The sequence below is a fragment of the Amblyomma mixtum genome, chromosome 7, assembly GCF_055824585.1.
Source record: "Amblyomma mixtum isolate Tamu chromosome 7, ASM5582458v1, whole genome shotgun sequence".
In the NCBI taxonomy this organism is placed as follows: domain Eukaryota; kingdom Metazoa; phylum Arthropoda; class Arachnida; order Ixodida; family Ixodidae; genus Amblyomma; species Amblyomma mixtum.
In genome coordinates, this window is record NC_143018.1 from 102,000,615 (window position 1) to 102,026,256 (window position 25,642).

Sequence of the window (25,642 nt, forward strand, 5' to 3'; positions counted from 1 at the left end):
AACGTGATCTTTTTCGCTGATTTTGAAACTCATCAGTCCCGGCTGACGCATGCCTTAACGTGTTTACCCATGCCGGCATTCAGCTCAACTTAAAAAAAACTGCCGCTTTGGTGCTCATGAACTTAATTTTAAGCCACTTTGTGTCAGAGGAGGGTGCCCTTCCCGACGCTAGCAAACTTCGAGCTGTGACTTCATTTCCAATATTTGATTCCATTATAGAGCTACGCAGCTTCCAAGGCCTCTTATTATTTTTGATGTTTTATTTAGAACTTGGCAACTGTTGCCCCTTTAACTCGGCTTCTCAGCAGGAACTTGGATTTTTCGAGTTAGTTGCCTGAATGTGAGGAAACCTACAACACCTTGAGTAGTCATCTCATGGCAGCACCCATATTTCGCCACTTGGACCCCCAGCCCCAACTAAAGTATGCACGGACGCCAGTAGTACCGGCCTAGGGACTGTGCTTACCCAGTGCAAGTCTTGGTTAGAGGAATATGTAGTCGCTTGCACCATCCATGCCTTATGATGTAGTCACGGACTTCCATGCCCTCTGTTGGCTTCCTTCGCTAAAAGATCTCTCCGGCCACCTGGCTCGATAGGCTCTGTCTACAAGAGTATATAACATACGCGTCGTCTACCAATCGGGCCACAAGCAACAGGACGCCGGTTCCCAATCCCACTCCCAACTACAGGCCAATGTCTCCTGCCTCTCCGACCGGAAATCCACTGCGCACTTCTTCACCACCTGCGGCATGCCTTCCAAGCAGCGTAAATATCACTAGATTGTCTCTTCTCAACTTTCTCTCCGACCAGTCTCCGGTTCCAGCGTCCTTTTCCCTGAGTCCCCAAGGTTCACATTTTGCAGTTAGTGGTAATCTCTTATCGGAGTAGATATAACTCTTGATGGGCGGAAATGACTTCTCGTCCTTCCCAAATCTGCTCCTGTTTCTACGCTGACCAGTATTTCGGCCACGCGGAAGTATTCAAGACGTAAAGTCGCAACCATCTCCGGCACTATTGGAGGGGCATGTATAATTTCATTCTCAAGTACTACATCCGCTACTCCCTGGCCTGCAAACACCACAAGAAACTGCCTGATTACGCTAATGGCGATTTACAGCTACTATATTGTCCTCCTGATCCTTCTGACCATGTTGGCACCGATTTGTACGTCCCTCTGTCAAACACCGCTACTGGCAACCATTGGGTCATTAGTCAATTCAACAGTTATGGTGAAACCACAACACTCCCAGCTGTAGCAGCTCGTCCTTCATTTTGCAGCGCTCCATACACCGCCAAAGTGCTGCTCGTGAACTCTCCAGTGACAGAGCAGGAGTTTTCTTGTCTGACGTAATTAAAACCATACTTGCCAAGTGCAATATAATTCATCTGGCTTGTATAGCCTACCATCTGCAAAAAAAAAATGGTCTAAACGAATGCCTTAATCGCACTCTGGGGGACATGCTGGACATTACACGTTACTGCCACCTACACGCGCTGTAACCTCTTTCTACTTATATAACGTACGCCTACAACACTGCTACCCAATCCACGACCGATTTCTGCCCATTCTTCTTGGCATCGCCACGATGGCTCAGTCGTTATAATGCCTTGCTGCTGACCTGAAGCACGCGAGTTCGATTCCGACCACGGTGGACGCCTTTCGATGCAGCAAAATGCTAAAGGCGCATGTACAATGCAATGTCAATGGAAGTTCAAGAACCCCCGGTGGTCGAAATTTTCAGAGCTCTTAACTACGACGTCGCTCATAGCCTAAGTCATTTTAGGCCGTTAATCATATAAACCATAAACCAAATTATTTTTCTTCCTTCAAAGCCGGCATCTACCCGCACCCATTGACACAGTTCTCCCCTATCGCCCTGCCTAATCTTTGAGTACAACTGTTAATGAAGCTGCCCAGCAAGCAGATGACTGCTGTAAGCACCGCCATGACAAGGTCAGCTTGAAAAGGCTTTCCCACCCGGTTCACTAGTCTGGCTGAGGATCCTCTGAAGTATCCGCGGTCTCTAGAAGAAAGTTCTTTCGAAAGACCATGGCCCCTACTGCGTCCTGCAGTGCACGTGTTGAGTCAACTACATTACTGAGCCCCTCACACCTGTCTGCCAATCTCCGCAAATGTGGCCACGACTCTGCATGTCCAACGCCTCAAACCGTCCTAAGACCCAGTCGTGCTGTCGCCACCGTGAGTATTGCAGCACCGTGAGTCATCAGAATGGGTCCTGCTCTCCCCAGGGCCACTCTGAGGAAGGAAATTGACCTAGCTGCACTTAAATCGCTCAGACTGGGCGCCTGCTGATTCCTTTTTTTTTCACGTAAGCAATGAATTGTTGGCGTCAAAGCATCATTAGCACATATTGTGATGAAGACGAAGATGGTAGTGGCTGGGACGGAGCGCTCACTCTAGGCCAGCGGCCATTCAATCACCTCACTGCCATCAGTCAACTCGCCTGATTGTTCGGCTGCCCGTCAAGCGACAATATTGAACAAAATGACAAGAAATGGCTTTGTTTTCACTAATATTGCACACCTTGTATGTAAAAGAAAAAAAAATCTTACATGTCTAGTGGGTGCAATCAGCACCCTGAGAAAATGATACCGAACAGCTTGTATTGGCAATTTTCCATTCACCGACCATTTAAATAGTTAAGCTGCACTAATAAGTGCGTCGTAACTTCCGCGTTAGAACAAAAAGAGCTGTTACCCAGATTAATCTTAACCATTACTTATGTTTTGCGGTTATATATTTTTTCTCGGCAGATCGGAGCGAAAACGCTCCTTATTATATTAAAGCTTCCTCACTCCGACAACTTATATACCCACACACAATATGCATTTTCCTCCGCTAATGGTTGGCAAGGCGCCTTCTGTTGGTGGCACAGCTGCATTAAGAACAAAATGAGATATTATTGCCTTTTAGGCCTACCAGGCATGTAATGAAATGCAGCACAAACAATTGCGCGAACTAAGCCTAAGGGGCAGGAGACAAGTGGCGCTCGTTAATTTACCCAAATAAACTACAACGAAGCTGTGCAGTCATTAGCAGGCTAGAGCCTTCAATGAATGCCAATCAAGAGCGTTAAAACTGTACGGTATCACCCCGCCGATTCAATTGACTGGCCGATACAGGGAGTTATTCGCCTAGATTATGAAGACTGAAGTGTTCTGCTTCTGTAAGATGCATGCCGATGGTGTGATCCGTTTTTTTATCATGGCAGAAAAAGCGAGCGCTCGTCACACGTTGCGTATTGTAAACCAGTGCTTTGCAGCAGACTCATACGCAAACGGAGGCAGTGCCATAGCAAATAAAAGTAGTCGAGACCACGAACCCGAAAGTCAAATCCCGCTCCCTAGCATACTCTGCCTTGTGTAATGCTGGGCTAGAAATTGGTACCGGATCGATTTCGGGTAGATAAACAAAACTACTACTTAATTACAAGAAGCAGAGAACTATACTGGGCTGTATAAACGTTCAATACCGTATAAGTTTCGAGCAGTGGCTATGTTCAAAAACAGTATTAGCGATAAGCTGTGGCACGCAAGTTAATGGTTGAAGGTGCCGGTACTGAGTTAACCTCCGAGAGATGCGACACCGCTGCAGTTAACGCCTTCAAGATGCAGTCATTTGCAGCATTCTCTTCAGCCTCAGTCAGTGGCGTTCTGTCGAATAAGGATGTCGTATAACACCGCGTTATTTGATTTTCGAGCGCCTCTTGTGAAATGGCCTGGCAGGCAGCAGCGTGAAATAAGAGCATTTTACTTGGAAAACTTTTAAACCCTCAAAAGCCATTCGGCGATATAATCTTTTAAGCTACAGAAAAATATGAATCGTTTTAGGGCCTCACGCAATAGGCCCTAGGAATAGGAATAGGAAAGTTAGCCTCATGGGTACAGAGGAGCAAATCCAACGCAAGGACTTGTAACAGACGCCTTTCAGGGTTGCATGATCTGTAATGCGTGAGTACCTACAGACTGTCCTAATATCGGCTCAACTACTCCCTCTCGGAAGCGTGGCGAAGGCACTGGACCGCGTAGCTGAGATCAGGCACTGAAGGAGCCGCGGCGCTTAATACTGGCACGCGACGCTGTTTCCAGCGCTGTACCCAGCACCAGCGGGTCTTACCTCGCCGTCACGCACGCTACCGCTAAAATTACCGCCTGGGAGCAACGACGACAAATTTCTTACTGTCTGAGACCAAACAGAGAAAACACTTTTGCTGACTGAGGCTGAATAGAGAAAACAGATGTCAATAGCTTCAGTTTTTATTTCCCAAGCGGTCCAACAGACATCATTCGCACGATGAATTGGGGTGGGCCTGCCACGTGAGCTGGAGAGGCTGACGCCTGGCGCTGTTGCTGGTTCTTCGTGGAGCTCCGTCAATTTTTAATTCAGCGCAATCCACGTTCTAGGCCATCAGCAAAGCAAGGCCATGTTTCACCACATGCTTGCACAGCAGCGTACGTTACGGATGACTCGCTCCCTAAACAACTGAACATCGAAGATGCTACCGAAGCAGCCAATCACGGTGAGAACCAGCGTAAGCACAGGTAGCCTGCTACAGCAAATGGGCACAGCTGTAATTGCACGAAAAATTATACTGGCTGTTGCACTTTTCTATTTACTTTGTTTCCAGAATTTCAGCTGCCCAATCCAGAGCTGCGCGGACGCTTTAATCGTAGCTCGCGCACTTTCCTCCGTGAAAAAGTCCCCGCCCAAGGAGATAAGAAGTCGAGCCACAAACAGCGGCTATGTTGACGCTTTTCCCCTTTAGTAATATATGTTAATAACTTTTTCCTACTTTATAAGACGTTCACATTTTCATTTTGTGCATGTATATCAGCAAAGACGGCCACGGGTCTGTTGCGAAGTTACTGTACATTGGGCGGCCGTGGGGGCTCAGTGATTAAGGTTCTCTGGTACTGAGCCCAAACGCGCAAGTTTGATTCAGAGCGCGGAGGTTGAATTTCGATGCAGGCGAAATTCGAGAAGCCTTGTATTGTGCGATATCAGTACATGTTAAAGAACCTCAGGTCGTCGGAATTTCCAGAGCCCTTCACTACGGCTTCAATATACTTTGAACGTTTCGAACGGCAACTGTAGATGTAACCTTACTCGAGAAATCATTTCAGGCAGCAGAAAAAACGCTCAATAATGCCTAACACTCTTGAGTGTTAGATACAATGGTTTTCACCTAGGAAGTCTCAATTGACTGCGTGTTTACAAATAGACCCGTAATTTAAGTGCATTTCACAATTACACTACAGCCTAGGTAATGAAGTTCGTCTCGAACTCACTTGCAGAAGTGAGCAGAAGTTAGTCACTTTCAGAAGTGCATTGCAGAAGAAAATTATTTTTCTTCGTTAAGTGTTCAAAAATACGCAGACTACTTGTCCGTGAAATGCGGTGCGCCACAAGCTGTGCACTTCGAGGGTAAAGAAATTCGGCAAGACGCTCAGTGACGAATTCTACAGAAATTCTAGATGCCATTGAAGCAAAAAATGATCACCCCGAGTGTAGGTATACCCTTCATTTTTTTGTTCATGGCAAGTTAATTTTGAACACAAAAACATATACTTCCACGAAACAGCATACACGATCCTTTTGGGCCTGAATAGAAGCCTATACAGTGTCTGTTACGGCTGTTCAAATGTTTTATTGGGTCATGGTCGTCTGTAGTATGGCCGCTACAGGTCTTGGAAGACGTCGCGGCGTCTACAGTGTTGTATTTCGCGTGCAGAAAAGATACAGGCAACGCGATAGGCTTTGGTCGACTAATTTCTTTCGCACAAGAAAAGAAAGAAGTGCCGCACTTTGATAGCTTTGCTTATCAATCTATGCACTTACACATAATGCTTTAAACAAGATAATGCAACAACTTACGCGCGACTCTGAAGATCAGCCACCTGAGCAGCAAGACGAGCAAAAGGAGGAGGCAGCATATGTTGTAGAGCCACAGCCTCCTCTCCTCCCTGCAATGTAACCGATCAAACAGGCACTGCTGCAACTCCATGGCATTTTTTTTTCCTGCGCGCGCAAATATATGCATAAGCGTTGACTGCTGCCAGAGTTTTCTGCCTAGTCAGCATGTGAAAACCTCGGCCTTTCAATGCTCACCGCAATGCAGCCGCATATGCACATACTAATGAGTTGTCCTAAAATTTAACATAAGCAACAACTCTGTACAAGGACACGTTTGAGCAAGAAACCGTCTATGAAGGCAATTTTTTCATACAATCTAAGATTTCCTGTAATATTCAGTACACCGGGAGGTCACCCAACGGTTGCCTAGAATTTTTTCTACAAACGTTTTTGCTATCATCAAAAGCGTTCCCTAATGGTTTTGTACGGCAGTCTTAACTGTTCGATGCTATCAGTGGAACCAGTTTAAAAGAAACGTGTTGCTACCTGCCAGACGAATGAACCAATATCTTCGATCCTTTCATGTGACTGTGTAATAATTTCTCAATTTTTAACATTTTTCTCCGAGATTGCTGCACAAGGAAGTTTCAGTGGCACAAGGAAGCCACTAGTTCTCAATTTCTGCTAAAATACGCTTGCACTGTGCATTTCTTGTTTACTGGCTAAAACTTCGCTTTATCGCTGTTTTCTCTATCACTACTTGTAGCGTCCGTATGCTTCGATACTTCCTGTAGATATAGTCCATATTGACACAAAGCAACTTTTCTTTGTCTTCGAAAATTCTGCGTCTAGCGAGGTTCCCAAGAAATTATTTTGAATAACTGCACGCGCAATTCCACCGCTACCTTAACGGGGTACATCTGTTCTATATTCTAATTTTTCACAACACACGTCGAAGCTGAGGTCATTAAGTGCAGTGTATGCACTTACAAATTTATGTATCTTACCAATTTCGATATCTAATTCAAAGCTTTCTTCACATATATACATTGTGATTGCTAGTTCCCGAGGCATTGGCAATAAGTGAAACAATGGGAGAAAATTATACCAAAAAATTACCGACGATTACGTTACTTCCTAATGCGAAATTTGAGCGCAGCAAATAAGCTGTTTCACCTTTTCGATAGATTGAGGCAAAGAAATCGAGCAACACATGTATGCGCTATCACAGAATTTTTTTTTTTAGCAGACGGAGGACTTCCATCGGTCGTCTCTCTCATGGCTCAGAAAGAACTGGCAGATAATTTCGCAGTGGCGAACGGCAGCGGCAATTTCGGCTCGGGCGGTGCACATATACAGATCCGCCGCCACCGATCTGGCTCTCTGATTGCCACCGCACAGGGCGAACGGCAGCGGCAATTTCGGCTCGGGCGGTGCACATATACAGATCCGCCGCCACCGATCTGGCTCTCTGATTGCCACCGCACAGGGGTTGCATTGGAGGAGGAGCGAAGAAAGGAATTAAGTTCGAGCCGGCGCTTTGACAACCGAAGACTCGCAGGAAGAGGGGGGAGGGGGGCGGCGTGTACACCCAGCGGCAAACGATGGGGGCAGAAGCGCGCGCAGCAAGCGGACAACACGATAAAGGGAGGAGGGAAGAGATAGCAGCGACTGACTGATGCCGCTGACGCCGATAGTGAGTCAACCCCAGCTGCGGATGAAAGGGGGGCGGAGCTGGTAACGAGGCCGACGCCGACGACGACGCGAAACCCAGGAACGGACGCCAAAGAGCTGCGCTCTAAAACAGCCAGAATGCTGCTCAAACACACTGCGATCATTAAAAGAAGTTACGAAGCGTTTAAAAATACATTTCATACTGCTAGGTGTACACACTCTAGGCAGCTTTCTGGCTCTCTCCTCTTACGGTAATACTACCCTTCATATGTATTCATAGCCCCACTGCTCGAGATAATTCCCTCGTGTTCCTTCAGAGAGACACAATATTTAATAGGTGGCTCCGATTATGTTCGATGGCACTAAACGCAAGCTGTGATTACTCAGATAAATGTCCTGAAAATCGCTCAATCGCAGAAACTGGCTCCCATGCCGAAGCAGAAACTGTCGTACTCGTTATTAGGTACAATAGATAGTTAAATATACAAAATCACAGCTCTTCACTAATAATGAAAAATTTATAAGCATACATTGTTGCAACTACCCTCGACTTAGAACCATGAAGCCGTTCACGCCCACCAGCACCAGGGTACCCCACTGCTTGAGATACTTCGCTCGTGTTGCTTCAGAGGGATACAATACTAAGCAGGTGGCTGCAATTATGTTTGATAGCACTGAATAAGAGCTCGGATTACTCAGATAAATATCTCGAAAATCCCTCAGTCACCAAAAATGGCGCCCATGCTCACCCAACAACTGAACCAATGGATAGTTAAATATAATGTGTCACAGCTTTTCACTAGCAATTCAAATTGGTTATGCATATATTCTTGCAACTAACCTCCACTTAAAACCATGTAACCGTTGACGCCCTACTGTACCAAGGTTTAAATCGAAACATACATAAAATCACCGTGCACAGCGGTGAAAAAGCGACGCTGTGTTAGACGGCTACTTTAATGTCAAGGTTAATACAGCAAATAACTTACTGTACATAGTGTACTTACTTCTCGTCTTCTGTAGTCAAAAGGAAACAAAAAACGCTACTTTCTTTTGTGCTCTCTGCATTCTGCCGTTTACTCGTCCTCATGAGGAATCCAATCGTTCAAACAGTTGTATTTTATGGGGTACAATTAGCGAACGCTATATGCCCGAAAACAGGGATAGCTATCCCAACTGCAAAGTATCATATGATCCGCTGATACCGAGCGATATGAATATGCAATCCATATGATATACTATAATAATATCCCTTTGCTATTTGTGCCTTTTTTATGGATATCTGTTTCTTATAGATTCGATGATTTCCATTTCTTTTCGCCGACGTCATATAGCATCCCATTAATTTCAAAGTTGCTGTATTCAACTGATCAATACTCTTGTACAAAAATGATGGACCTGTACGACGCCGTAGATTCGTAATTTTCCTAAACATTGAACCTGGTAAACTGGTGCAGAATAGCAAAAAAAATTTACTATCACCGAGAGTGCACAGACTGCTTACCCTTCTCGGCCGTCCCTTAAAGCCAGAAAAGAAGAAAGATACGGTGATGCTAGTCAAATGACATGGATACAACAGCGCTCAGAAAGGATAATACCAGACTGGCCCCGGAGTAACGAGTTGCTTCACTCATGCGTGTACTGCAGGTGGGAGCAGTCCTGCTCTTTTACGAGGACGAGGCAGGCAGCCCTAACCGCGCCCTCCTTCCCGTCTCCACGGTGTGTCCCACTCGGGACAGGGCACTGCTGAGAGGACAGTCAAAAAGGCCGACATTCATGCTCCTTTTATTGTTGCATGCGGTAGTTGAGACGCACTTGATGTGCATACGCTGCTTTTAAAATATTTTGCCGAAGGTTTCGCATCGCATTCATATTTAAAATTTGCGTGACATTTTTTGGAATATGCAAACGTCGTATTAGGGCAGCATCTTCCTACACGTAATTACTTAATCGAGTTGAGAACAATGAAAGTGGACTGCTCGGATAGATCAGTGGAGTTGTTTTTTAGTTGGGTCTCTCGTCTCGACAGCATTGTCGCTGTGCAGACCGGGGCTATTCTCACGCGCTGAAGACTTCGTGAGTTGTATATTAAGGCGAAAGCCTTTAATGGCTCATGCTGTCGTGCCCAAGACGTGTTAGGAAATTTGTCCACGTTTCAGATTGGCCGAAATGGTCGTGACGTAACTGCGCGCGAATTTTGACGGGTGTCCACCGAAAGATTCGAGACAGTTACTGCGCAATGTCCTATCCTGAAATACAATTTTCGACTGGTGTCCACCGAGATATGCGAGACAGTTATTGCATAATTTCCTTTCCTGAAATACAATTTTCATTCTCTTCATAACGGTCCCTCTTTTTCTTTCTTCTTTCACTCCACTTCCTCCCTTCCTGTACGGTGCGGTTCAGGTGTCCACCGAGATGACAGAGAATTACAGCGCATATTTCCTTTCTTCAAAAAGCGTTGCGTTCAAAGGGCAACGCATCGCGCCAAACGGGCGGTGGCTTTCCGTGGAGTCCCTGGTAGCGCTACAACACGCTGTCGCGTTCCACTCCTAAAGGCAAAGATTGAGCGTCATTTATTGGCAGTTAATTAATGCACCAACAAAATGTGAAGTGAACAATCACGTAGCAGAATGCAGCACTCCGGCTTTCGCCTTTCACCACTTCAGCCGCTAAAGTTCCTCGTAATTTTTGCACAAATTTTGTAGTCCTTGCCTCCGGCAGAACTAGCTCTCAGCTGTGCCCTTGCCGCATCTCACGCTAGGAGTAAACCTCTAGACGAAGGTAGCGAACAGGCTGATGCAAGTCACGAGGACGGGAAGTCTAAGCCTGAGTTCCGAGCTCGACCACGCCCTAGCCAAGGCAAGCGTGTGCATAAAAAAAGGCAGAGAAAGCTCTATGGCGTTTACTGATGAAGTCTATTCAAGCTACCATCTTTCCCAAGCGTTACCAGTCTTCCCTTACCAGTTTAATGCTATTAGGAGAACACAAGGGTTGGCGATTACAGCGCCACCACTCAGCCACCAGCCCGCATCATCTGCAGTCTCGGTAGCCTGGTTAGAATGCACGAAAATGTAAGCGGTGTTGCGCGCAGGTGTTTGCGTTGCACGCTGAGGGAAATGTTTAACACGTACCCGAGGATTCCTTGGAGCTGCTGCTGGCTGTCCAATTGCGCCAATATTTCTGCTAGATTCCACAAACTGAAACCAGTTTTATCAAGCAGAGGAATTGGATGATATGTATACCTACCCATAGCAGCAGAAGTACTCTATCATTCTGCTTTCGTTCTCACAAATCCAATACTTAGTCTACGCATACCTGCTATTTCTTATGATCCGAAAAGGTATACTCTTTTTACCTGAATAGTATGAGTTGCCCGTACCTATGGGGCATAAATGGGCACCTTAACGTAAGCGGATCAGGTTGACGAAAAATCATTGAGCTAGGGAAAAAAAACAGGTAAGTTAACAGACAGGAAGAAGGCAGAGACGGTCAGGGATCAAACGCGGGTTAATCGTATCCTAGTCGAAATCGATTGGAAGAGTTTGGCTGGGGAGGACATGTAATGCGAAGGAAAAATACCCTATGGTCCTTAAGGGCACCAAAGTATTTCAAGAGAAGGCAAGCGTAGCAGGGTGCTGCAGAATGTTAGATGGCAGGATGAGATTAGATGTCCGTGGGAACAGGGTGAGCGCAGCTCGAACAGGCGGTGGTTAACTCGAGAAATATGAGAAGCCTTCGTCCTACACTGAACGTATTCAGGCTGTTGAGGATGAGCATGCTTTAATAAATAATCAAAATCGTAGCTTGCTACAACGCCCTTTGGCTGCTTTTAGAGCTCATTACGCTCCATTCGCTGGGGCCTACGTAACTTTCTCCAAGAGTGTAGTGAGAAAAAATATCCTGTTCATCCAAAATCGACACACAATTAGGAAAATCAATACAGAGCTTGGCGTGTACCAATAAAAAGCAGATTAGATGCCGCTTTTCAGTTAATTGGTCGAACAGGATTAATTCCTCGAGTGCATACATTCCTTTGAGTTCAAGGCTTTTGGTGGTGGTGGTGAAAGTCGTCGCAGTGAAGTAAGTTGTCCTCTAAGGGCATATACCACTAACAATTTGCTGTATACACTCATGTCCGGAGTAGCGTCCAGTTCTCAATTTTGACAGAAAACACATTGAACGCAGTTGCATGTGCAGAAGACCAAGTGTATGCCACTTCTGAATAAACAGAGGACCTCTCATTGTATACTCTCCTTCAGTTGCGAGCAGCCTGAACAGCTTTATCAAGATTATCAGCAACGAAGCAACAGACAATCCTAGAATCCGCTTTGCATGCTTTGTGCTCTTCGATATCGAGATTCTAAAATGTGCCAGTAACCACGCGCTCACGGTATATTCAAAACATCGAAGAGGAAATGCAGTAACGCCCGCAAATTCTATTGATAGGCCGAAAAGCCTGAAATTTGAGCTTTGAACTCTATGCATAAGAATTATTACCGGAAATTATGGCACGGTCCAGAGGGTTGACTATTTATGGATAATGAAGCATTAAGGAGCACACGCATGCATGTGTATGCATTCCGCCTGCAAACTCTGCACAGAGTGTCCTGCCCCTTGAATTCGACCCTTCTTTGCCTCAGATTGCATGCCGTGCATACTTTCAGTGTAAAGTTTCGGAAGGACTTATTCCGTTCTTTCAGAGTGACGTCAGAGATACTGGGTGTGGCCAGTGTCACTGGTTTCGATGGTGAAAATTAAAACAACTCTGCTAATGGTTGACACAGCCATTTAATACCCAGTAGTCTTAACCAGCGCAGTGTGAACATGCGAACGGCCCCTGGGATCTAATCATCTACATTTGAAGGTATCGATTCTTCGTGAAACAGAACTTCAAAAGTGATCACCAGCCAACTTTTGTCGTGAGCAACGAACACACGATTACCGTGAGTGTTACATTGAAATAGATTGAACGATGAGGTCGGAGGCTGTGCAAGAACCCTCACGCTGCCTAAGGCATGAAGACTACCAGAACAGCCGCTTGGTTAGCTCAGAGGTTATGGTTCGCGGCTGCTGATCAGAAAGACGCCAGATCTATCCGGGCAGCGGCGATCGCATGTTGATGGAGGCGAAATGCTAGAGGCTCGAGTACGGCGCGATGTCAGTGCATGGTAAAGAACCCCAGGCGTTTGAAATTGTACGCAGCCCTCGACTACGGTGTCCCTCATAGCTAGAGTGGCGTTGGGACGTTCAAAACTTAACTGTCATATTACAAGAAGGTCACTGAGCTAAGGGGCAATGAGGGCCAGTTATACAGTGTGTATATTTTGTGTGGCGTTGATCATTGGAAACTAAGTTTTCATTTAATGGCCAATTTTTGGCTGCTAAAGCTCTAGTAGCGTTGGTTTCACCATGTAGCTAGGAATCTTGTCATGGAACCACACCTATGTTGTGCATTGCTCAGCCTTGACGTTTCGTGCCGCAGTAGCCAGCCACTGAATCCTTCCAGTGCATTTCAATTCACTTTTTAATTGTATGCAGTTGGACTGGAACCTCGGCTGCACACGTCGGTCGAACCTTTTCTAGCGAGCAACCAGTGACAGTCAGGCATGTGTCTGACAATATAGGGGTGTATATGTGCCCTCGGCTTCATTTCCTCAATATAAACAACTCTACGAAGACACCGACTTGCACATTTGCTGTCAACAGGCACCCTTTATGAACCTTTGTACACAACTGTCTAGATTCCAAATTCGATATGTGCCTCCTTTAACATATTTGAAATAAAGTGCTTACTAGGTTAGTAATTTTAACAAAATTTTAACAAATTATTACAAATAGAAGAAAGAGTTGCATTTTAGATTGCACGCCACTACCCAGAGAGCGACATGACTTTTATTCAGTTGAGATAGAATGCTCGGCCTAGGTAGAGTACGCAGTACAGTACCCGCAGTAAAGTACTCTTTCTGGTGGACCACAACTCGAAAAAGCACCAGCAAATATTAAAAAAAATCAGTGACCTAAGGTGCCGAATGTGATAGCAATAGAGCTATAGAAAGATTTTGTTTACATCCACCTCAGCATCTAATTGCTTTGTGCAAACTTCTTGTTCTAACGAAAATTTGTATACCCCGCACAGCCGCCGCTGTGCACAAATCGGTCAAGCTTGCTCTGAAGAGCAAGCAGTGAGTGATGACTACACAAAAAAAAAATAAAGCAGCAAAATTCCCGCGAGATTCATTTGTTCAATAAATAGCAGTCTATGAAGCCACTAGAGTGCACATACGGCTTGGAGCCAACATCCACATCGATCCTTTAAGGACCTTGGTAGACAAGTGTACATTACGAATTGGAAGCTTTATCGCGGGTGTGCTCCATCTATGGTCAGAGCCGTAATTTTGGAAACAGGCAGTTAAACAACTAGCGAATGCAGAAAATATTTTTCAAAACATGATTGCCACAACCTCCGCCATTTCCATGATATGTTTGTTCCCGGCACTAATGTCGCTTTTTCGAAATCGAGGCATATGATTGGTCGAAAAAAATTATCCAGACGCTAGCCTGGTAATTTTGGAAATACTAGTATTTGAATATTGCAGTTTATAATTTGACTGGCGTTCTTGAGGCCTGCATTTATTGCATAATTGAAAAGATACTCTGACACCCGATAATAAATGACGCCTAAAACAGTTAAGCCTAGATGAATATTAGTAGCCTAGTAGCATTCGAAATCTGCCATAGTCTCTTCTGTGAATATTGCCCAGGATTCCGGCTATATGAATGCCATTGTTAGTATTTCCGTGTGTTATAGTGCACCGACTTCTCTCGAGTCCCTTTTGTGAACATTAAAATACAATCGTGTTTTCAACAAAACGTCGAATGGAATGATAAGCGCAGGCCACAGCGAAGAAAGCTGGATAGGCTCAGAAGAACGAATTACCCGAACCATTGCTTCACAATGCAGTACTCGCATTTTGCATTTAGGGTTTCTCAGTAAGGCCTAAGTAGTGAAAGATCATAGACAACGCAGTATACTATATTGCGCGGACTGCAGGTATCAAACACTGGTGACCATCGTTTGGGCGAAGAAAACCGCACACCTCCAAACTTGGTGCGGATGCTTGTTGGACTCTGGTCGGAAATTTTCTTGCATTGCTCGCACACTGAATAATTATTGACTGCGTCGCTTTGTTTTTAGACCACACCTGGCGGCTACATATGTTCTTTGCCAAGTGGCCCGGCTCCTACTGCTTTTGCTGCTAATTAAACACGTTCAGGAACGGCCATGGTTAGCACGTAGAAAACATGACAGATCATCCGAATGGCTTCCGTTGGCACCGTGTATATTTCGAAAACCTCACTGAACTAAAAAGCTAAAGGACTACAACTTTGAAGACCGCCTGACACAGGTTCGTAAAATTCCTTTTCATAACAATGACCTTCAACGCGAGCTCAGTAAAATTAAACACCATGGCTGACAGCGCACATGCACTCCCGTCTGAGTCTGAGCAAATATTGCTCTTTAGTCCTCTGTGTAGCATTAAGGAAGTGGATTTTAGCTCTATTGTAGTGCCTTTACCAGGCAGGGCAATAGCTTTTACGTACCAGCTATAGATGCTGTGGGCAGATACGCTGGCATCTTTGCTGCAAGGAAAGAAGTTATTTGCATAAGACTTCGTTTTAAACTCAGTTTAACACTGACAATTCAAGATATATTTTTTATTTTTATTAGGCGAAAGTGAGAAATAGCAATATGTCTAGCATTACCAAAGGTGTGGGAAAGAAAAGCAGTGTGGCAGCGGGCGAGACCAGACTCCATATTTTCTTAGCGGAGATCAGCAAATGCTTGGGATGTGGCCTCAGAAGTAGGTACGAACCTACTCTGGGCAAAGACAGAGCAAGGATATAGATTATGTTTACACAAACCGGCATGCATTTTTGCTGCTCCTGGTGCACAAACCTCTAGCCACACGACACTGAACTCTTGCTTTCCATGGGCATGCATTACGACAGTATGCTATCATTGGCTTCATTGCATGCAGGCTGATTATGCAGGGTGTACCCACCAGCAGGTTGAAAGGAGCCTCATTTGGACCGATCCGGCGTGGCACTAACATAAACGTGAACGTCCTCCGGCGCTCAGACTCTCCTTAGTATGAGCATACGTGCCAGGTTCAGATATGTGCTTTAGAAAATCCTTACGAAATGAGCTCATTTCACAATTCCCTGTTTGTGAAAGAGGGCTGAGTATTACGATATACGCTACTGAGAAACTGCCTTTTCTCTGCTTTCCATAGGTGTCCCATGTCGTAAGGCACAAGCATATTATACGCGTTTATTTCATAAAGAGAAATATGGGCTGTGATAGGCACCGCTTTATAGGGCTCTGATTATTTCTAATTCAGTGATCACATGCTTGTGAGCTGAGCATTATTTCATGGTATCAAATGACAGAGATAGCTTCCTGACCATACAATAGGCATCCTAATATTCATCCATCTTGACAAGCAATCCTTGAGAGCTTAAACAATCGCCATACGCAGCTCAATAAAAAAAAAGGTTTTGCGCTTGATAGGAGCCGTCAGGATTGCTTAGTGAGGTTTTATATGCTCCTCGGAAGTGCCATTAGTGGTTTATTCTATTCTAGTAAACTAAAACTTCCAAGGCGGCTCTAAAAAGATGATGAATTATGTCGTGGTAGATTGAAGGGCTATTATTTTTTCAAATAGAGTTATTGCCTTCGAAGTTCTCTCATTGTGCTAATTCAGTGGTGAACCCGCCCGGGTAGCTCAGTGGTTACTGCACTCGGCTGCTAACCCAGAAACACCTTGTTCAATTCCGGCGGCAGCGGCCGAATTCGAATTGTAGAGGCCACGGTACTCTGCGATGTCAGCACACGCCAAGGAGCCCCAGGTGGCCAAATTTCTGCAGCCCTTCACTAGAGTGTCCCTCATAGCCTGGGTCCCATTGCGACGTTAAACCCCAAAAATCCAAACCTAATTCAGGTAGCCTCTACCAATGCAACACGTTCATCCCGCTTGACACTGCACCATCCAAATTAGTGTCTATTGTAATTCTATAGTTAGCGCATTTAATTGAAATTGGCTACATGATCATATCATTATCGTAATCATCGTCATCAGCCTGACTGTGCACACTGCAGCGCAAAGGCCTCTCCCATGTCCTTTGCCAGCTGCGGCTACCATATCCCTGCAAGCTGCTTAATCTCAACCACCCACCCAACTGTTTGGCGCCCTTCTCTTGGAATCCATTCTGCTGTCCTTGTCTTCGCATTACATGCCCAGCTAAAGCCCATTTCTTTTTCTGCATTTCGAATAGGACATCAATAGCCTGCGTTTGTTCTCTTACTCACTCTGCCCGCGTCCTGTCTCTAATTGCTCCACCTAACATGTTTAGTTCCGTAGCGCACTGCGTTGTGCTCACCTTAAGCTGCGCCCTTTTCGTTAGCCTACACGTTTATGCCCAGTAGGCAAGTACTGGCAAAATACAAGTGTTGTATACTTTTCTCTTGAGGGATATTAGTAAAATGTCATTGGTATCTGAGAGAACCTGCTATATGCCGTATTCTGTCGGTTGGGCTTATCGGAAACTGCTAAGCGCCAGCTAATCAGTGTCGAACGCATAAGGTCTTCGGGAGGGTTATGACTTAAAAATACGTAGCTAGACCCGCTGCAACTGCCACAGGCGAAATAAACATCCGCGCACTGCAAGATGTCAGCACACATCACAGGCTGTTCTTTAGTGGAGTCAAATTCTATGGTATGACCCCAGAGCCCTACATACGGCGTCTCTCACAGCTCATATGCTGCTTCGTAACATAAACCACCCAGGTGTGCAATTTAAACCTCAATTTTTTGTATTTTGTGTGCGCTATTATCAAGATTACATTCATGAATGGCCTCAGAGTGAAGCTGCTGACATTATGTAAACTATGTGGAAATGGTCACAGTGAAGCAACTACAGCTGGCTACTTTTGGTGAAAAGCTGGAGAGGATAGTTTCCGCCTTAACAGTATGATGAAATACCTTTATTAAGGTAATCCCCATATATGCGGAATTGGTGTTCGTGTACTCTGCGATCTCAGTGTACGTTGACGAACCTCAGGTGGTCAAAATTTCCAGAGCCCTTCACTACGGTGTCTGCCATATCCTGGGTCACTTTGGGACGCTAAACCCCATAAACCATAAACCCGTCTCTTCTGTCACAAGTTATCGAGTCCTCATAAATATCCTGGCGCAGTGGAAAAGCCGTTAAACCATGCGCACCTTCCCCGGCAAGTACCTGCTTCAAGCACAGCCACCAGTGCGGCTTGTGAGACTCAGGTTGCTCCTTCCCAGTCAGTAATTTAACTGCCACCGGTCACGATAGGTGGCTTACACACAATCCTTTAAGTTGGAAGCGATGGCGTCATAAGGTCACGTGACCTAGGCGGCTCATCTACCTTTTATATCTCCCACCTAAGTTGCTTATCAGGAGATTTTTGTACATTTGGCGCTCACATTCACCTACGCTGACGACGCCGCAGTCTTTTCTGTGGTGGGAGGCCCTTAACGTTGTTATATCAATCTAAGCTGTTGAAGCCACAGTCATGTCCCGCTGTAGTTAACTATTTTTGCAATCAGGAAACTTGGCAACATATGCTGGTTATATGTACAGTGGTGAGCAGCCGTGTCTAGAGCGCTCGGGCGGTGCACTTCCTTGCAAACAAATCCAGATTTTGTGGCAGTCTCTAGGGTCCAGCTGCAACGCTTGCACGGAAGTAGCGCCAGATAGCCTCGTAAATAAAGCAGGCACGAAAACTTTGCCCTGTAATGAGGGGCTGCTCTCTAATTTCAGTTTTTGTTACCAAGTGCGCACTGCTCAAGCGCTCTAGACAAGGCTGCTCACCACTGTACAACAGTTTCAGGCAGCGTGTCTTCTTCAGAACCTATGCAGGACGTCTAACGGATATGGATTTAGAAGAACAGGTAAAAATACTCGCGATGCGTGTTGCCAGTGCCGTATGTTTTAACCTGTCTGCAACTTTGTAAGTAGGTGAAAAATATGTATGTTCTGATAAATTTACAGCTTTATTAATCGTACAAAGTGGTATATAATGCGTACCAGTTTCGAGGAGCGCACTCGCTGCGGAAATTCTGGCAGATGATGACGCGACAGAAGGCAGCACTGGAAAAAGGTTAAGCGAAAAAATTCGATCACACCAATCTGAAACCGCTAGACAGCCTTTAGCGCAGCGCTTACCACTGCTCTCTATAATTTATGCACATGAGCCATCGCCAGCGGTTTTACTTTGGTTCCATTCCTTTGTCTCATGCTGCAGTTTCAGCCACATGTCCGCAGAGGACAAGATGGAACGGACAAGCCAGCATACGTAGACAATAAAGCTTTCCTGTAATCTTGTGGACAAATGTTTAGGAGACCAGAGTCTCGCTTCAGAGTGCCTATTGCGCCTTTTACGATTTTCAAGTGCACTGAATAATAAGCTAATAGATGTGTGTGCAGCCTCATCTATGTCGGCTTCTCTTGTGCGATTGCGGAGGCAGTGATTGAAACACTACTGCAAAGCTCAACAAAGGGCTTAAACTCAAGTAATGCCGGTGGTTATGCAGATTCACTACAGGTGTCACACAAACTGAAGTATGTGGCGGGCAAGTGGAAAGATGCTATGGCGCGTCGAGCGCCGTTCGAGGTAGCGAAGCTGTGCCCTGGTTTAACACGAGAACAATAGAAAAAAAGTGATGAGAAAAAGCTCGCAACACCCTCAGTGAAATGAGCTGCCGGAGTCTATCGGGCACAACTAACCTGTGAGAAAACGTACGTAGGAGAGACTAGAGGCTGCATGAACGATCATGCATGAGAGCGTGAGCTATTGTTTTCGACGGAGCAAATTTCTAATTTATTATAGTATTGCGCTGCCTGCAAAACGTATCGCCTATGTCGGAATCTGGTTGAAATTTTATGCAAGAGGTGCAAAACACAACTGAAGAGTCGCTGACGGAGTCATTTCAGGCGAAATTATGAAGGCATGCTTAAAAAAAGTCTCCAGTTGTGCTTCACAGGAGTGAGGGGACGTTCCTGTATAAGATGTTATCAGCAACTGCATTTTTGTATTTCAAATATTACCTCCTTTCTTGCTGCGCTTGCTCGTCGAATGCTGCTCAAGGGCACTACTTCCACACTGAAGCATGCGACTGCCCTCAGTCAGCTCTCATGGTAGGGGTCAAATTAAAAAGCTCAGATTTTTGAGCAGTTGAGTCAAGATGTCTTAGTACCCATGAATTTGCAAGAGCATTTCTACTTATCGGCTTTAGAAGCTACAGCATCAAGTGCTACTGTAGAGTGACATCAAATATAGATTAGCTGTCACTTCTGTAGGTGCACGGATTAAATATCTAGAATACGCCTGCTCTCTGGCAGCGCTCACATTTCAGGCCCATTGATAAATGCACTGAGCACGACATGATATAGCAGAAACTACTGCATTTTACGTAGAGATCTCGGAAGCTATGCTCGTTCATGCACGTACCGCCAGCTGTTGGCGCTGCGCTGGTTGCTGCAGATACAGCCACTGAAACAATGAAAGCAGGTTATATAATGAGACTGACATGCAAAGAACCACAAGTGTGTCGGTACCACTGGATATTAGCGGCAAATGACCTATAAACTAGTCGCGAATCAAGAGTAGTTGCACACTTATACAAGACTATTTTGGAAGTCACGTGTCGGATATTATGAGCAACTCGCACTATTAACATGATTTGTTGTCAGCCTGCTCTTGCTGCGGTGGGAAATTTCAATTTCCCCACCGCATTCTGTGCGCACCGAATTCTGTGCGCTTATGCGCTCCAGCGGTTCCTTTTCCATGTAGCACTACAGAAAGTACCGTTTATTTAGGAGAGTGCAGAGGGAAAATGTAGTGGCAGACGCGGTCGAACGCAGTTGAAACCTGTTCGTGTCAGCGGCGCAACGCACAGGAGACCGCTTGAGCGCTTGACAGCAACGCTGCTGTTAGCTCGGAACGGAGCGGTTTTCTTTTATAATTATAACTATTACATAGAAGCGCTCAGCAAGTTTCGTGCTCGCATTAATAAATGTCTCGATTATTGATACCAGAAAGCCGTTAAATGAATTCCGACACTTGCGGTGAGCGCACCTCCAATGTCGATTTTCAGCATAACTTGCAGAGAAACATCCCCGTCGCTGCTCGCCGAAGCATAGGCCATTTTGTTCACAATTGCTCAGTGCATACAGTGCAACACTTGCAGGTCAAAACCATGCAAAAATCAACACTCGGACAAGGATGAACAGCGCGGCGAGTACTCGCTGCCCGTGTTGCAGCGGCTCCACCCAAGCCAACACTGCGGAGAAATCGGCAATACGCAAGACGGCGCTGCTGTCGAAAGATAGCCGCACGCACCTGGAAAAGGTTATAGCTCACCGACTTCGCTCGAGTCCCTTTTGTGAAGATTAAAATACAATCATATTTTCGATAAAACGCTTAATAATTTAGCGATGGAATGATAAGCGCAGGCCATAGCGAAGAAAGATTGATATGCTCAGAAGAACGAATTACTCGAACCCCTGCTTCACACTGCAGTAATACTATTTTGCATTTAGGGTTTCTCTTTAAGGCCTCAGTAGTGAAAGAGCATAAAAAGTGCAGTATACTATATTGCGTGGACTGCGGGTATCAAACACTGGTGACCATCGTTTGGGCGAAGAAAACCGCACACCTCCAAAGAAGGTGCGAATGCTTCTTGGACTCTGGCCGGAAAGTTTCTTGCATTTCTCGCACACTGAATAATTACTGACTGCGTCGATTTGTTTTTAGAACACAGCTGGGGGCTACGTGTGTTCTCTGCCAAGTAGCCCGGCTCCTACTGCTTTTGCTACTAATTAAACACCTTCGCGAACGGCCATTGTTAGCACGTAGGAAACATCACAGATCAATCGAATGGCTTCCATTGGCAGCGTGTATATTTCGAAAAGCTCATTGAAGTTCAAAGCAAAAGGACTAACTTTGAATGCCTCCTGAAACAGGTTCGTAAAATTACTTTTCACAACAATGACCGTCAACGTGAGCACAGTAAAATTAAACACCATGGATGATAGCGCACATGCACTCCCGCCTGAGTCTGAGCAAATATAGCTCTTCAGTCCTCTGTGTAGCGTTAAGGAAGTGGATTTTAGCTCCATTGTAGTGCCTTTACCAGGCAGGGCAATAGCTTTTACGTACCAGCCGGAGATGCTGTGGGCAGATACGCTGGCGTCTTTGCTGCAAGGAAAGAAGTTATTTGCATAAGACTTCGTTTTAAACTCAATTTAACACTGACAATTCAAGACACATTTTAGATATTCATTAGGCGAAAATAAAAACTAGCAGTATGTCTAGCAATACCAAAGTCGCGGAAGAGAAAAGCGGTGTGGCAGCGGGAGGGATCAGACTCCAGATTTTCTTAGCGGAGATCAGCAAATGCTCGGGATGTTGCTTCAGAAGTAGGTACGAAACTACTCTGGGCACAGAGAGCAAGGCTGTAGATATTGTGTACACAAACCGGCATGCATTTTTGGTGCTCCTGGTGTACAAACCTGTAGCCACACGACAGTGAACTCTCGCTTTCCACGGGCATGCATTACGAGAGGTTGCTATCATTGGCTCCATTGCATACAGGCTGATTATGCAACGTGTACCTACCAGCAGGTTTAAAGGAGCCTCACTTCGACCGATGCGGCGTGGCACTAACAGAAACGGGAACGTCCACCGGCACTCAGACTCTCCTTTGTACGTAGGATACCTGCCAGGTTCGGATATGTGCTCTAGAATATCCTTACCAAAATAGCTCATCTCACAATTCCCAATTTGTGAAAGAGGGCTGGGTATTAGAATATACTGAACTGAGAAACTGACTTTTCTCTGCTGTCCCCTATCATAAGGCACAAGCATATTACACGCGTTTATATCATGAACAGAAACATGGGCTGTGAGAAGCGCCGCTCTGTAGGGATCTGACTATTTTCTAATTCACTTATCACATGCTCGTGAGCTAAGCAATATTTTATGGTATGAAATGGCAGAGTTAGCTTCCTGACCATACAATAGGCTTCCTAATGTTCATCCAACTTGACAAGCAATGCTGGAGAGCATAAAAAATTGCCATACGCAGCTCAATCAAAAAAATTTGCGCTTCATTTGAGCCGTCAGGATTGCCCAGTGAAGTTTTATATACTCCTCGGGAGTGGCAAGTGGTTTGTTCTGTTCTAGTAAACTGAAACTTTCAAAACGGCTATAAAAAGATGATGAATTACGTAATGATAGGTTGAAGAGCTATTATTTTTTCAAAGAGGGTTATTTGCCTTCACAGTTTTCTCATTGTGCTAATTAACTGCTGAGCCCACCCGGGCGCCCGGCTGTTGACGCGGAAGACGTGTGTTCGATCTCGGCCTCAACGGCCGAATTTCGATCGAGGCGAAATTCTAGAGGCCGCTGTACTGTGCGATGTCAGTGCACGCCAAGGAGCCCCAGGTGGTCAAAATTTCTGGAGCCCTTCAATAGAGTGTCCCTCATAGCTTGAGTTCCATTGCGAGGTTAAACACCAATAAATCAAACCTAATTCAGGTAGCCGTCTACCAATGCAACTGGTTCATCCCGCTTGACACTGCACCAACCAAATGAAGTGTCTATTGTAATTCGATAGTTAGCGGATTTACTTAAAATTGGCTGTATGATCATATCATTATCACCGTCATCGTCATCAGCCTGACTGCGCTCACTGCAGCCCAAAGGTCTCTGCGATATATTTCCAGTTAAGCCTGTCCTTTCACAGCTGCGGCCACCATATCCCTGCAAACTGCTTAATCTCAACCACCTGCCCAACTTCTTGCCGCCCTTTCTTGGAATCCATTCTGTTGCCCTTAATGGCAAGCGGTTATGTTGCCTTCGCATTACATGCCCAGCTCAAGGCCATTTCTTTCCCTTTATTTCGACTAGGACATCAATAACCTCCGTTTGTTATCTTAATCACAATGCCCGCTTCCTGTCTCTAATCGTTGCACCTAACATTTATCGTTCCGTAGCTCACTGCGCTGTGCTCAACTTAAGCTGAACCCTTTTTGTTAGCCTACACATTTATGCCCAGTAGGCAAGTACTGGCAAAATACAAGTGTTGTACGCTTTTCTCTTGAGGGATATTAGTAAAATGCCATTGGTATCTCAGAGAACCTGCTATATGCGCTCCACCCCATTCTTACCCTTCTAGTTCTTTGCCACTCATGAACCGGATCAGCGGCTACTACCTGACTGCGAAGATTTTCTCTCTAACCACTACCAGTAACTCACTACCAATTGTGAACTGCAGTTTTCTTGCTTGCCGTATTCTGATGGTTGGGCTTATCGAAAACTGCTAAGCGCCAGCTAATTAGTTTCGAACGCTTAATCTTTTCGGGAGGGTTATGACTAGCAAAATACGTAGCTAGACCCGCTGCAACTGCCAGAGGCGAAACTAACATCCGCGCACTGCAAGATGTCAGCACACATCACAGGTTGTTCCTTAGTGGAGTCAAAGCCTATGGTATAACCCCAGAGCCCTCTATACGGCATCTCTCACAGCTCATACGCTGCTTCGTAACATAAACCACCCAGTTGTGCAATTTAAACCTCAATTTTTTTTTATTTTGTGTGCGCTATTAACAAGATTACCTTCTTGAATGACATCACAGTGAAGCTGCTGACATTATGTGGAGTATGCGAAACTGGTCACAGTGCACAGTGAAGAAACGACAGCTGGCTACCTTTGGTGCAAAGGTGGAGAGGATACTTTCTGCCTTAACAGTATGACGCAATACCTTTATTAGGGTAATCCCCATAAGTGCGGAATTGGTGTTCATGTACTCTGCGATCTGAGTGTACGTTGAAGAACCCCAGATGGTCAAAATTTCCTGAGCCCTTCACTACGACGTCTGCCATAGCCTGGGTCGCTTTGGGACACTAAACCCTCATAAACAAAGAAACAGGTCTCTTCTGTCACAGGTTGCTAGTCGTGATACCTATCCTGGCGCCGTGGGAAAGCAGTTAAACCAGGCGCACCTACCCCGGCAAGTGCCTGCTTCAAGCACAACCGTCAATGGGGCTTGCGAGACCCAGGTTGCTCCTTCCCTGTCAGTAATTTAACTGCCACCGGTCACCATAGGTGGCTTGCACGCAATCCTGTAAGCTGGATGCAATGGCGTCATAAGGTCACGTGACCTAGGTGGCTCATGTATCTCCTATATCTCCCTCCTCTCCTAAGTTGCTTATCAGGAGATTTTTTGTACATTTGGCGCTCATTTTCAACAGCGCTGACGTCGACGCAGTCTTTTCTGTGGCCTGAGGCCTTTAACGTTGTCATATCAATGCAAGCTGTTGAAGCCACTGTCATGTCCCGCTGTAATTAACTGATGTCATTAAAGTTAGGAAAGTTGGCAAAATATGCTGATTATATGTACAACAGTTTCAGGCAGCGTGTATTTTCAGAACCTATGCAGGACGTCTAACTGATATGGATTTAGAAGAACAGATAAATATACTCGCGCTGCACAATGTCAATGCCGTATGTTTTAACCGCTGTGCAACTTTGTAAGTAGGTGAAAGATAAGTATATTCTGATAACTTTACAGCTTTATTAACCGTATATGGGGGTATATAATGCGTACCAGTTTCGGGGAGCGCACTCGCAGCAGGAATGCCCGCAGATGATGGCGCGACAGAAGGCAGCACTGGAAAAAGGTTAAGCGAAAAAATTCGATCAGAACAATCTGAAAGCGCTAGACATTCTTTAGCGCAGCGCTTACCACTGCTATTTATAATTTATGCAGATAGGCCATCGCCACCGGTTTTACTTTGGTTCCATCCCTTTGTCGCTCTGATTTATCTCATGCTGCACTTTCAGCGACCTGTTCGCAGAGGACAAGCTGGAACGGACAAGCCAGCATACGTGGACAATAAAGCTTTCCTGTAATCTTGTGACAAATGTTCAGGAAAGCAGAGTCTAGGCTCACAGTGCCAATTGCGCCTTTAACGATTTTCAAATGCATTG

General features: G+C 45.4%; 1 protein-coding gene across 5 annotated transcripts in view; it reads right to left on the minus strand.

Moving 5' to 3' along the window:
- The window catches only part of LOC149337032 (uncharacterized), a 121,687-nt gene that overhangs the window by 33,637 nt on the left and 62,408 nt on the right, over window positions 1-25,642 (minus strand). For all 5 annotated transcript variants that reach the window (XM_089553238.1, XM_089553239.1, XM_089553237.1 and 2 more), the window contains exons 12-17: window positions 25,260-25,322; window positions 21,808-21,846; window positions 20,098-20,139; window positions 18,675-18,737; window positions 15,156-15,194; window positions 5,898-5,986 (exon numbers count right to left, since the gene is read on the minus strand). In XM_089553238.1, the coding sequence (XP_089409364.1) occupies window positions 5,898-5,986; window positions 15,156-15,194; window positions 18,675-18,737; window positions 20,098-20,139; window positions 21,808-21,846; window positions 25,260-25,322 (335 nt within the window). The remainder of the gene's footprint in view (window positions 1-5,897; window positions 5,987-15,155; window positions 15,195-18,674; window positions 18,738-20,097; window positions 20,140-21,807; window positions 21,847-25,259; window positions 25,323-25,642) is intronic.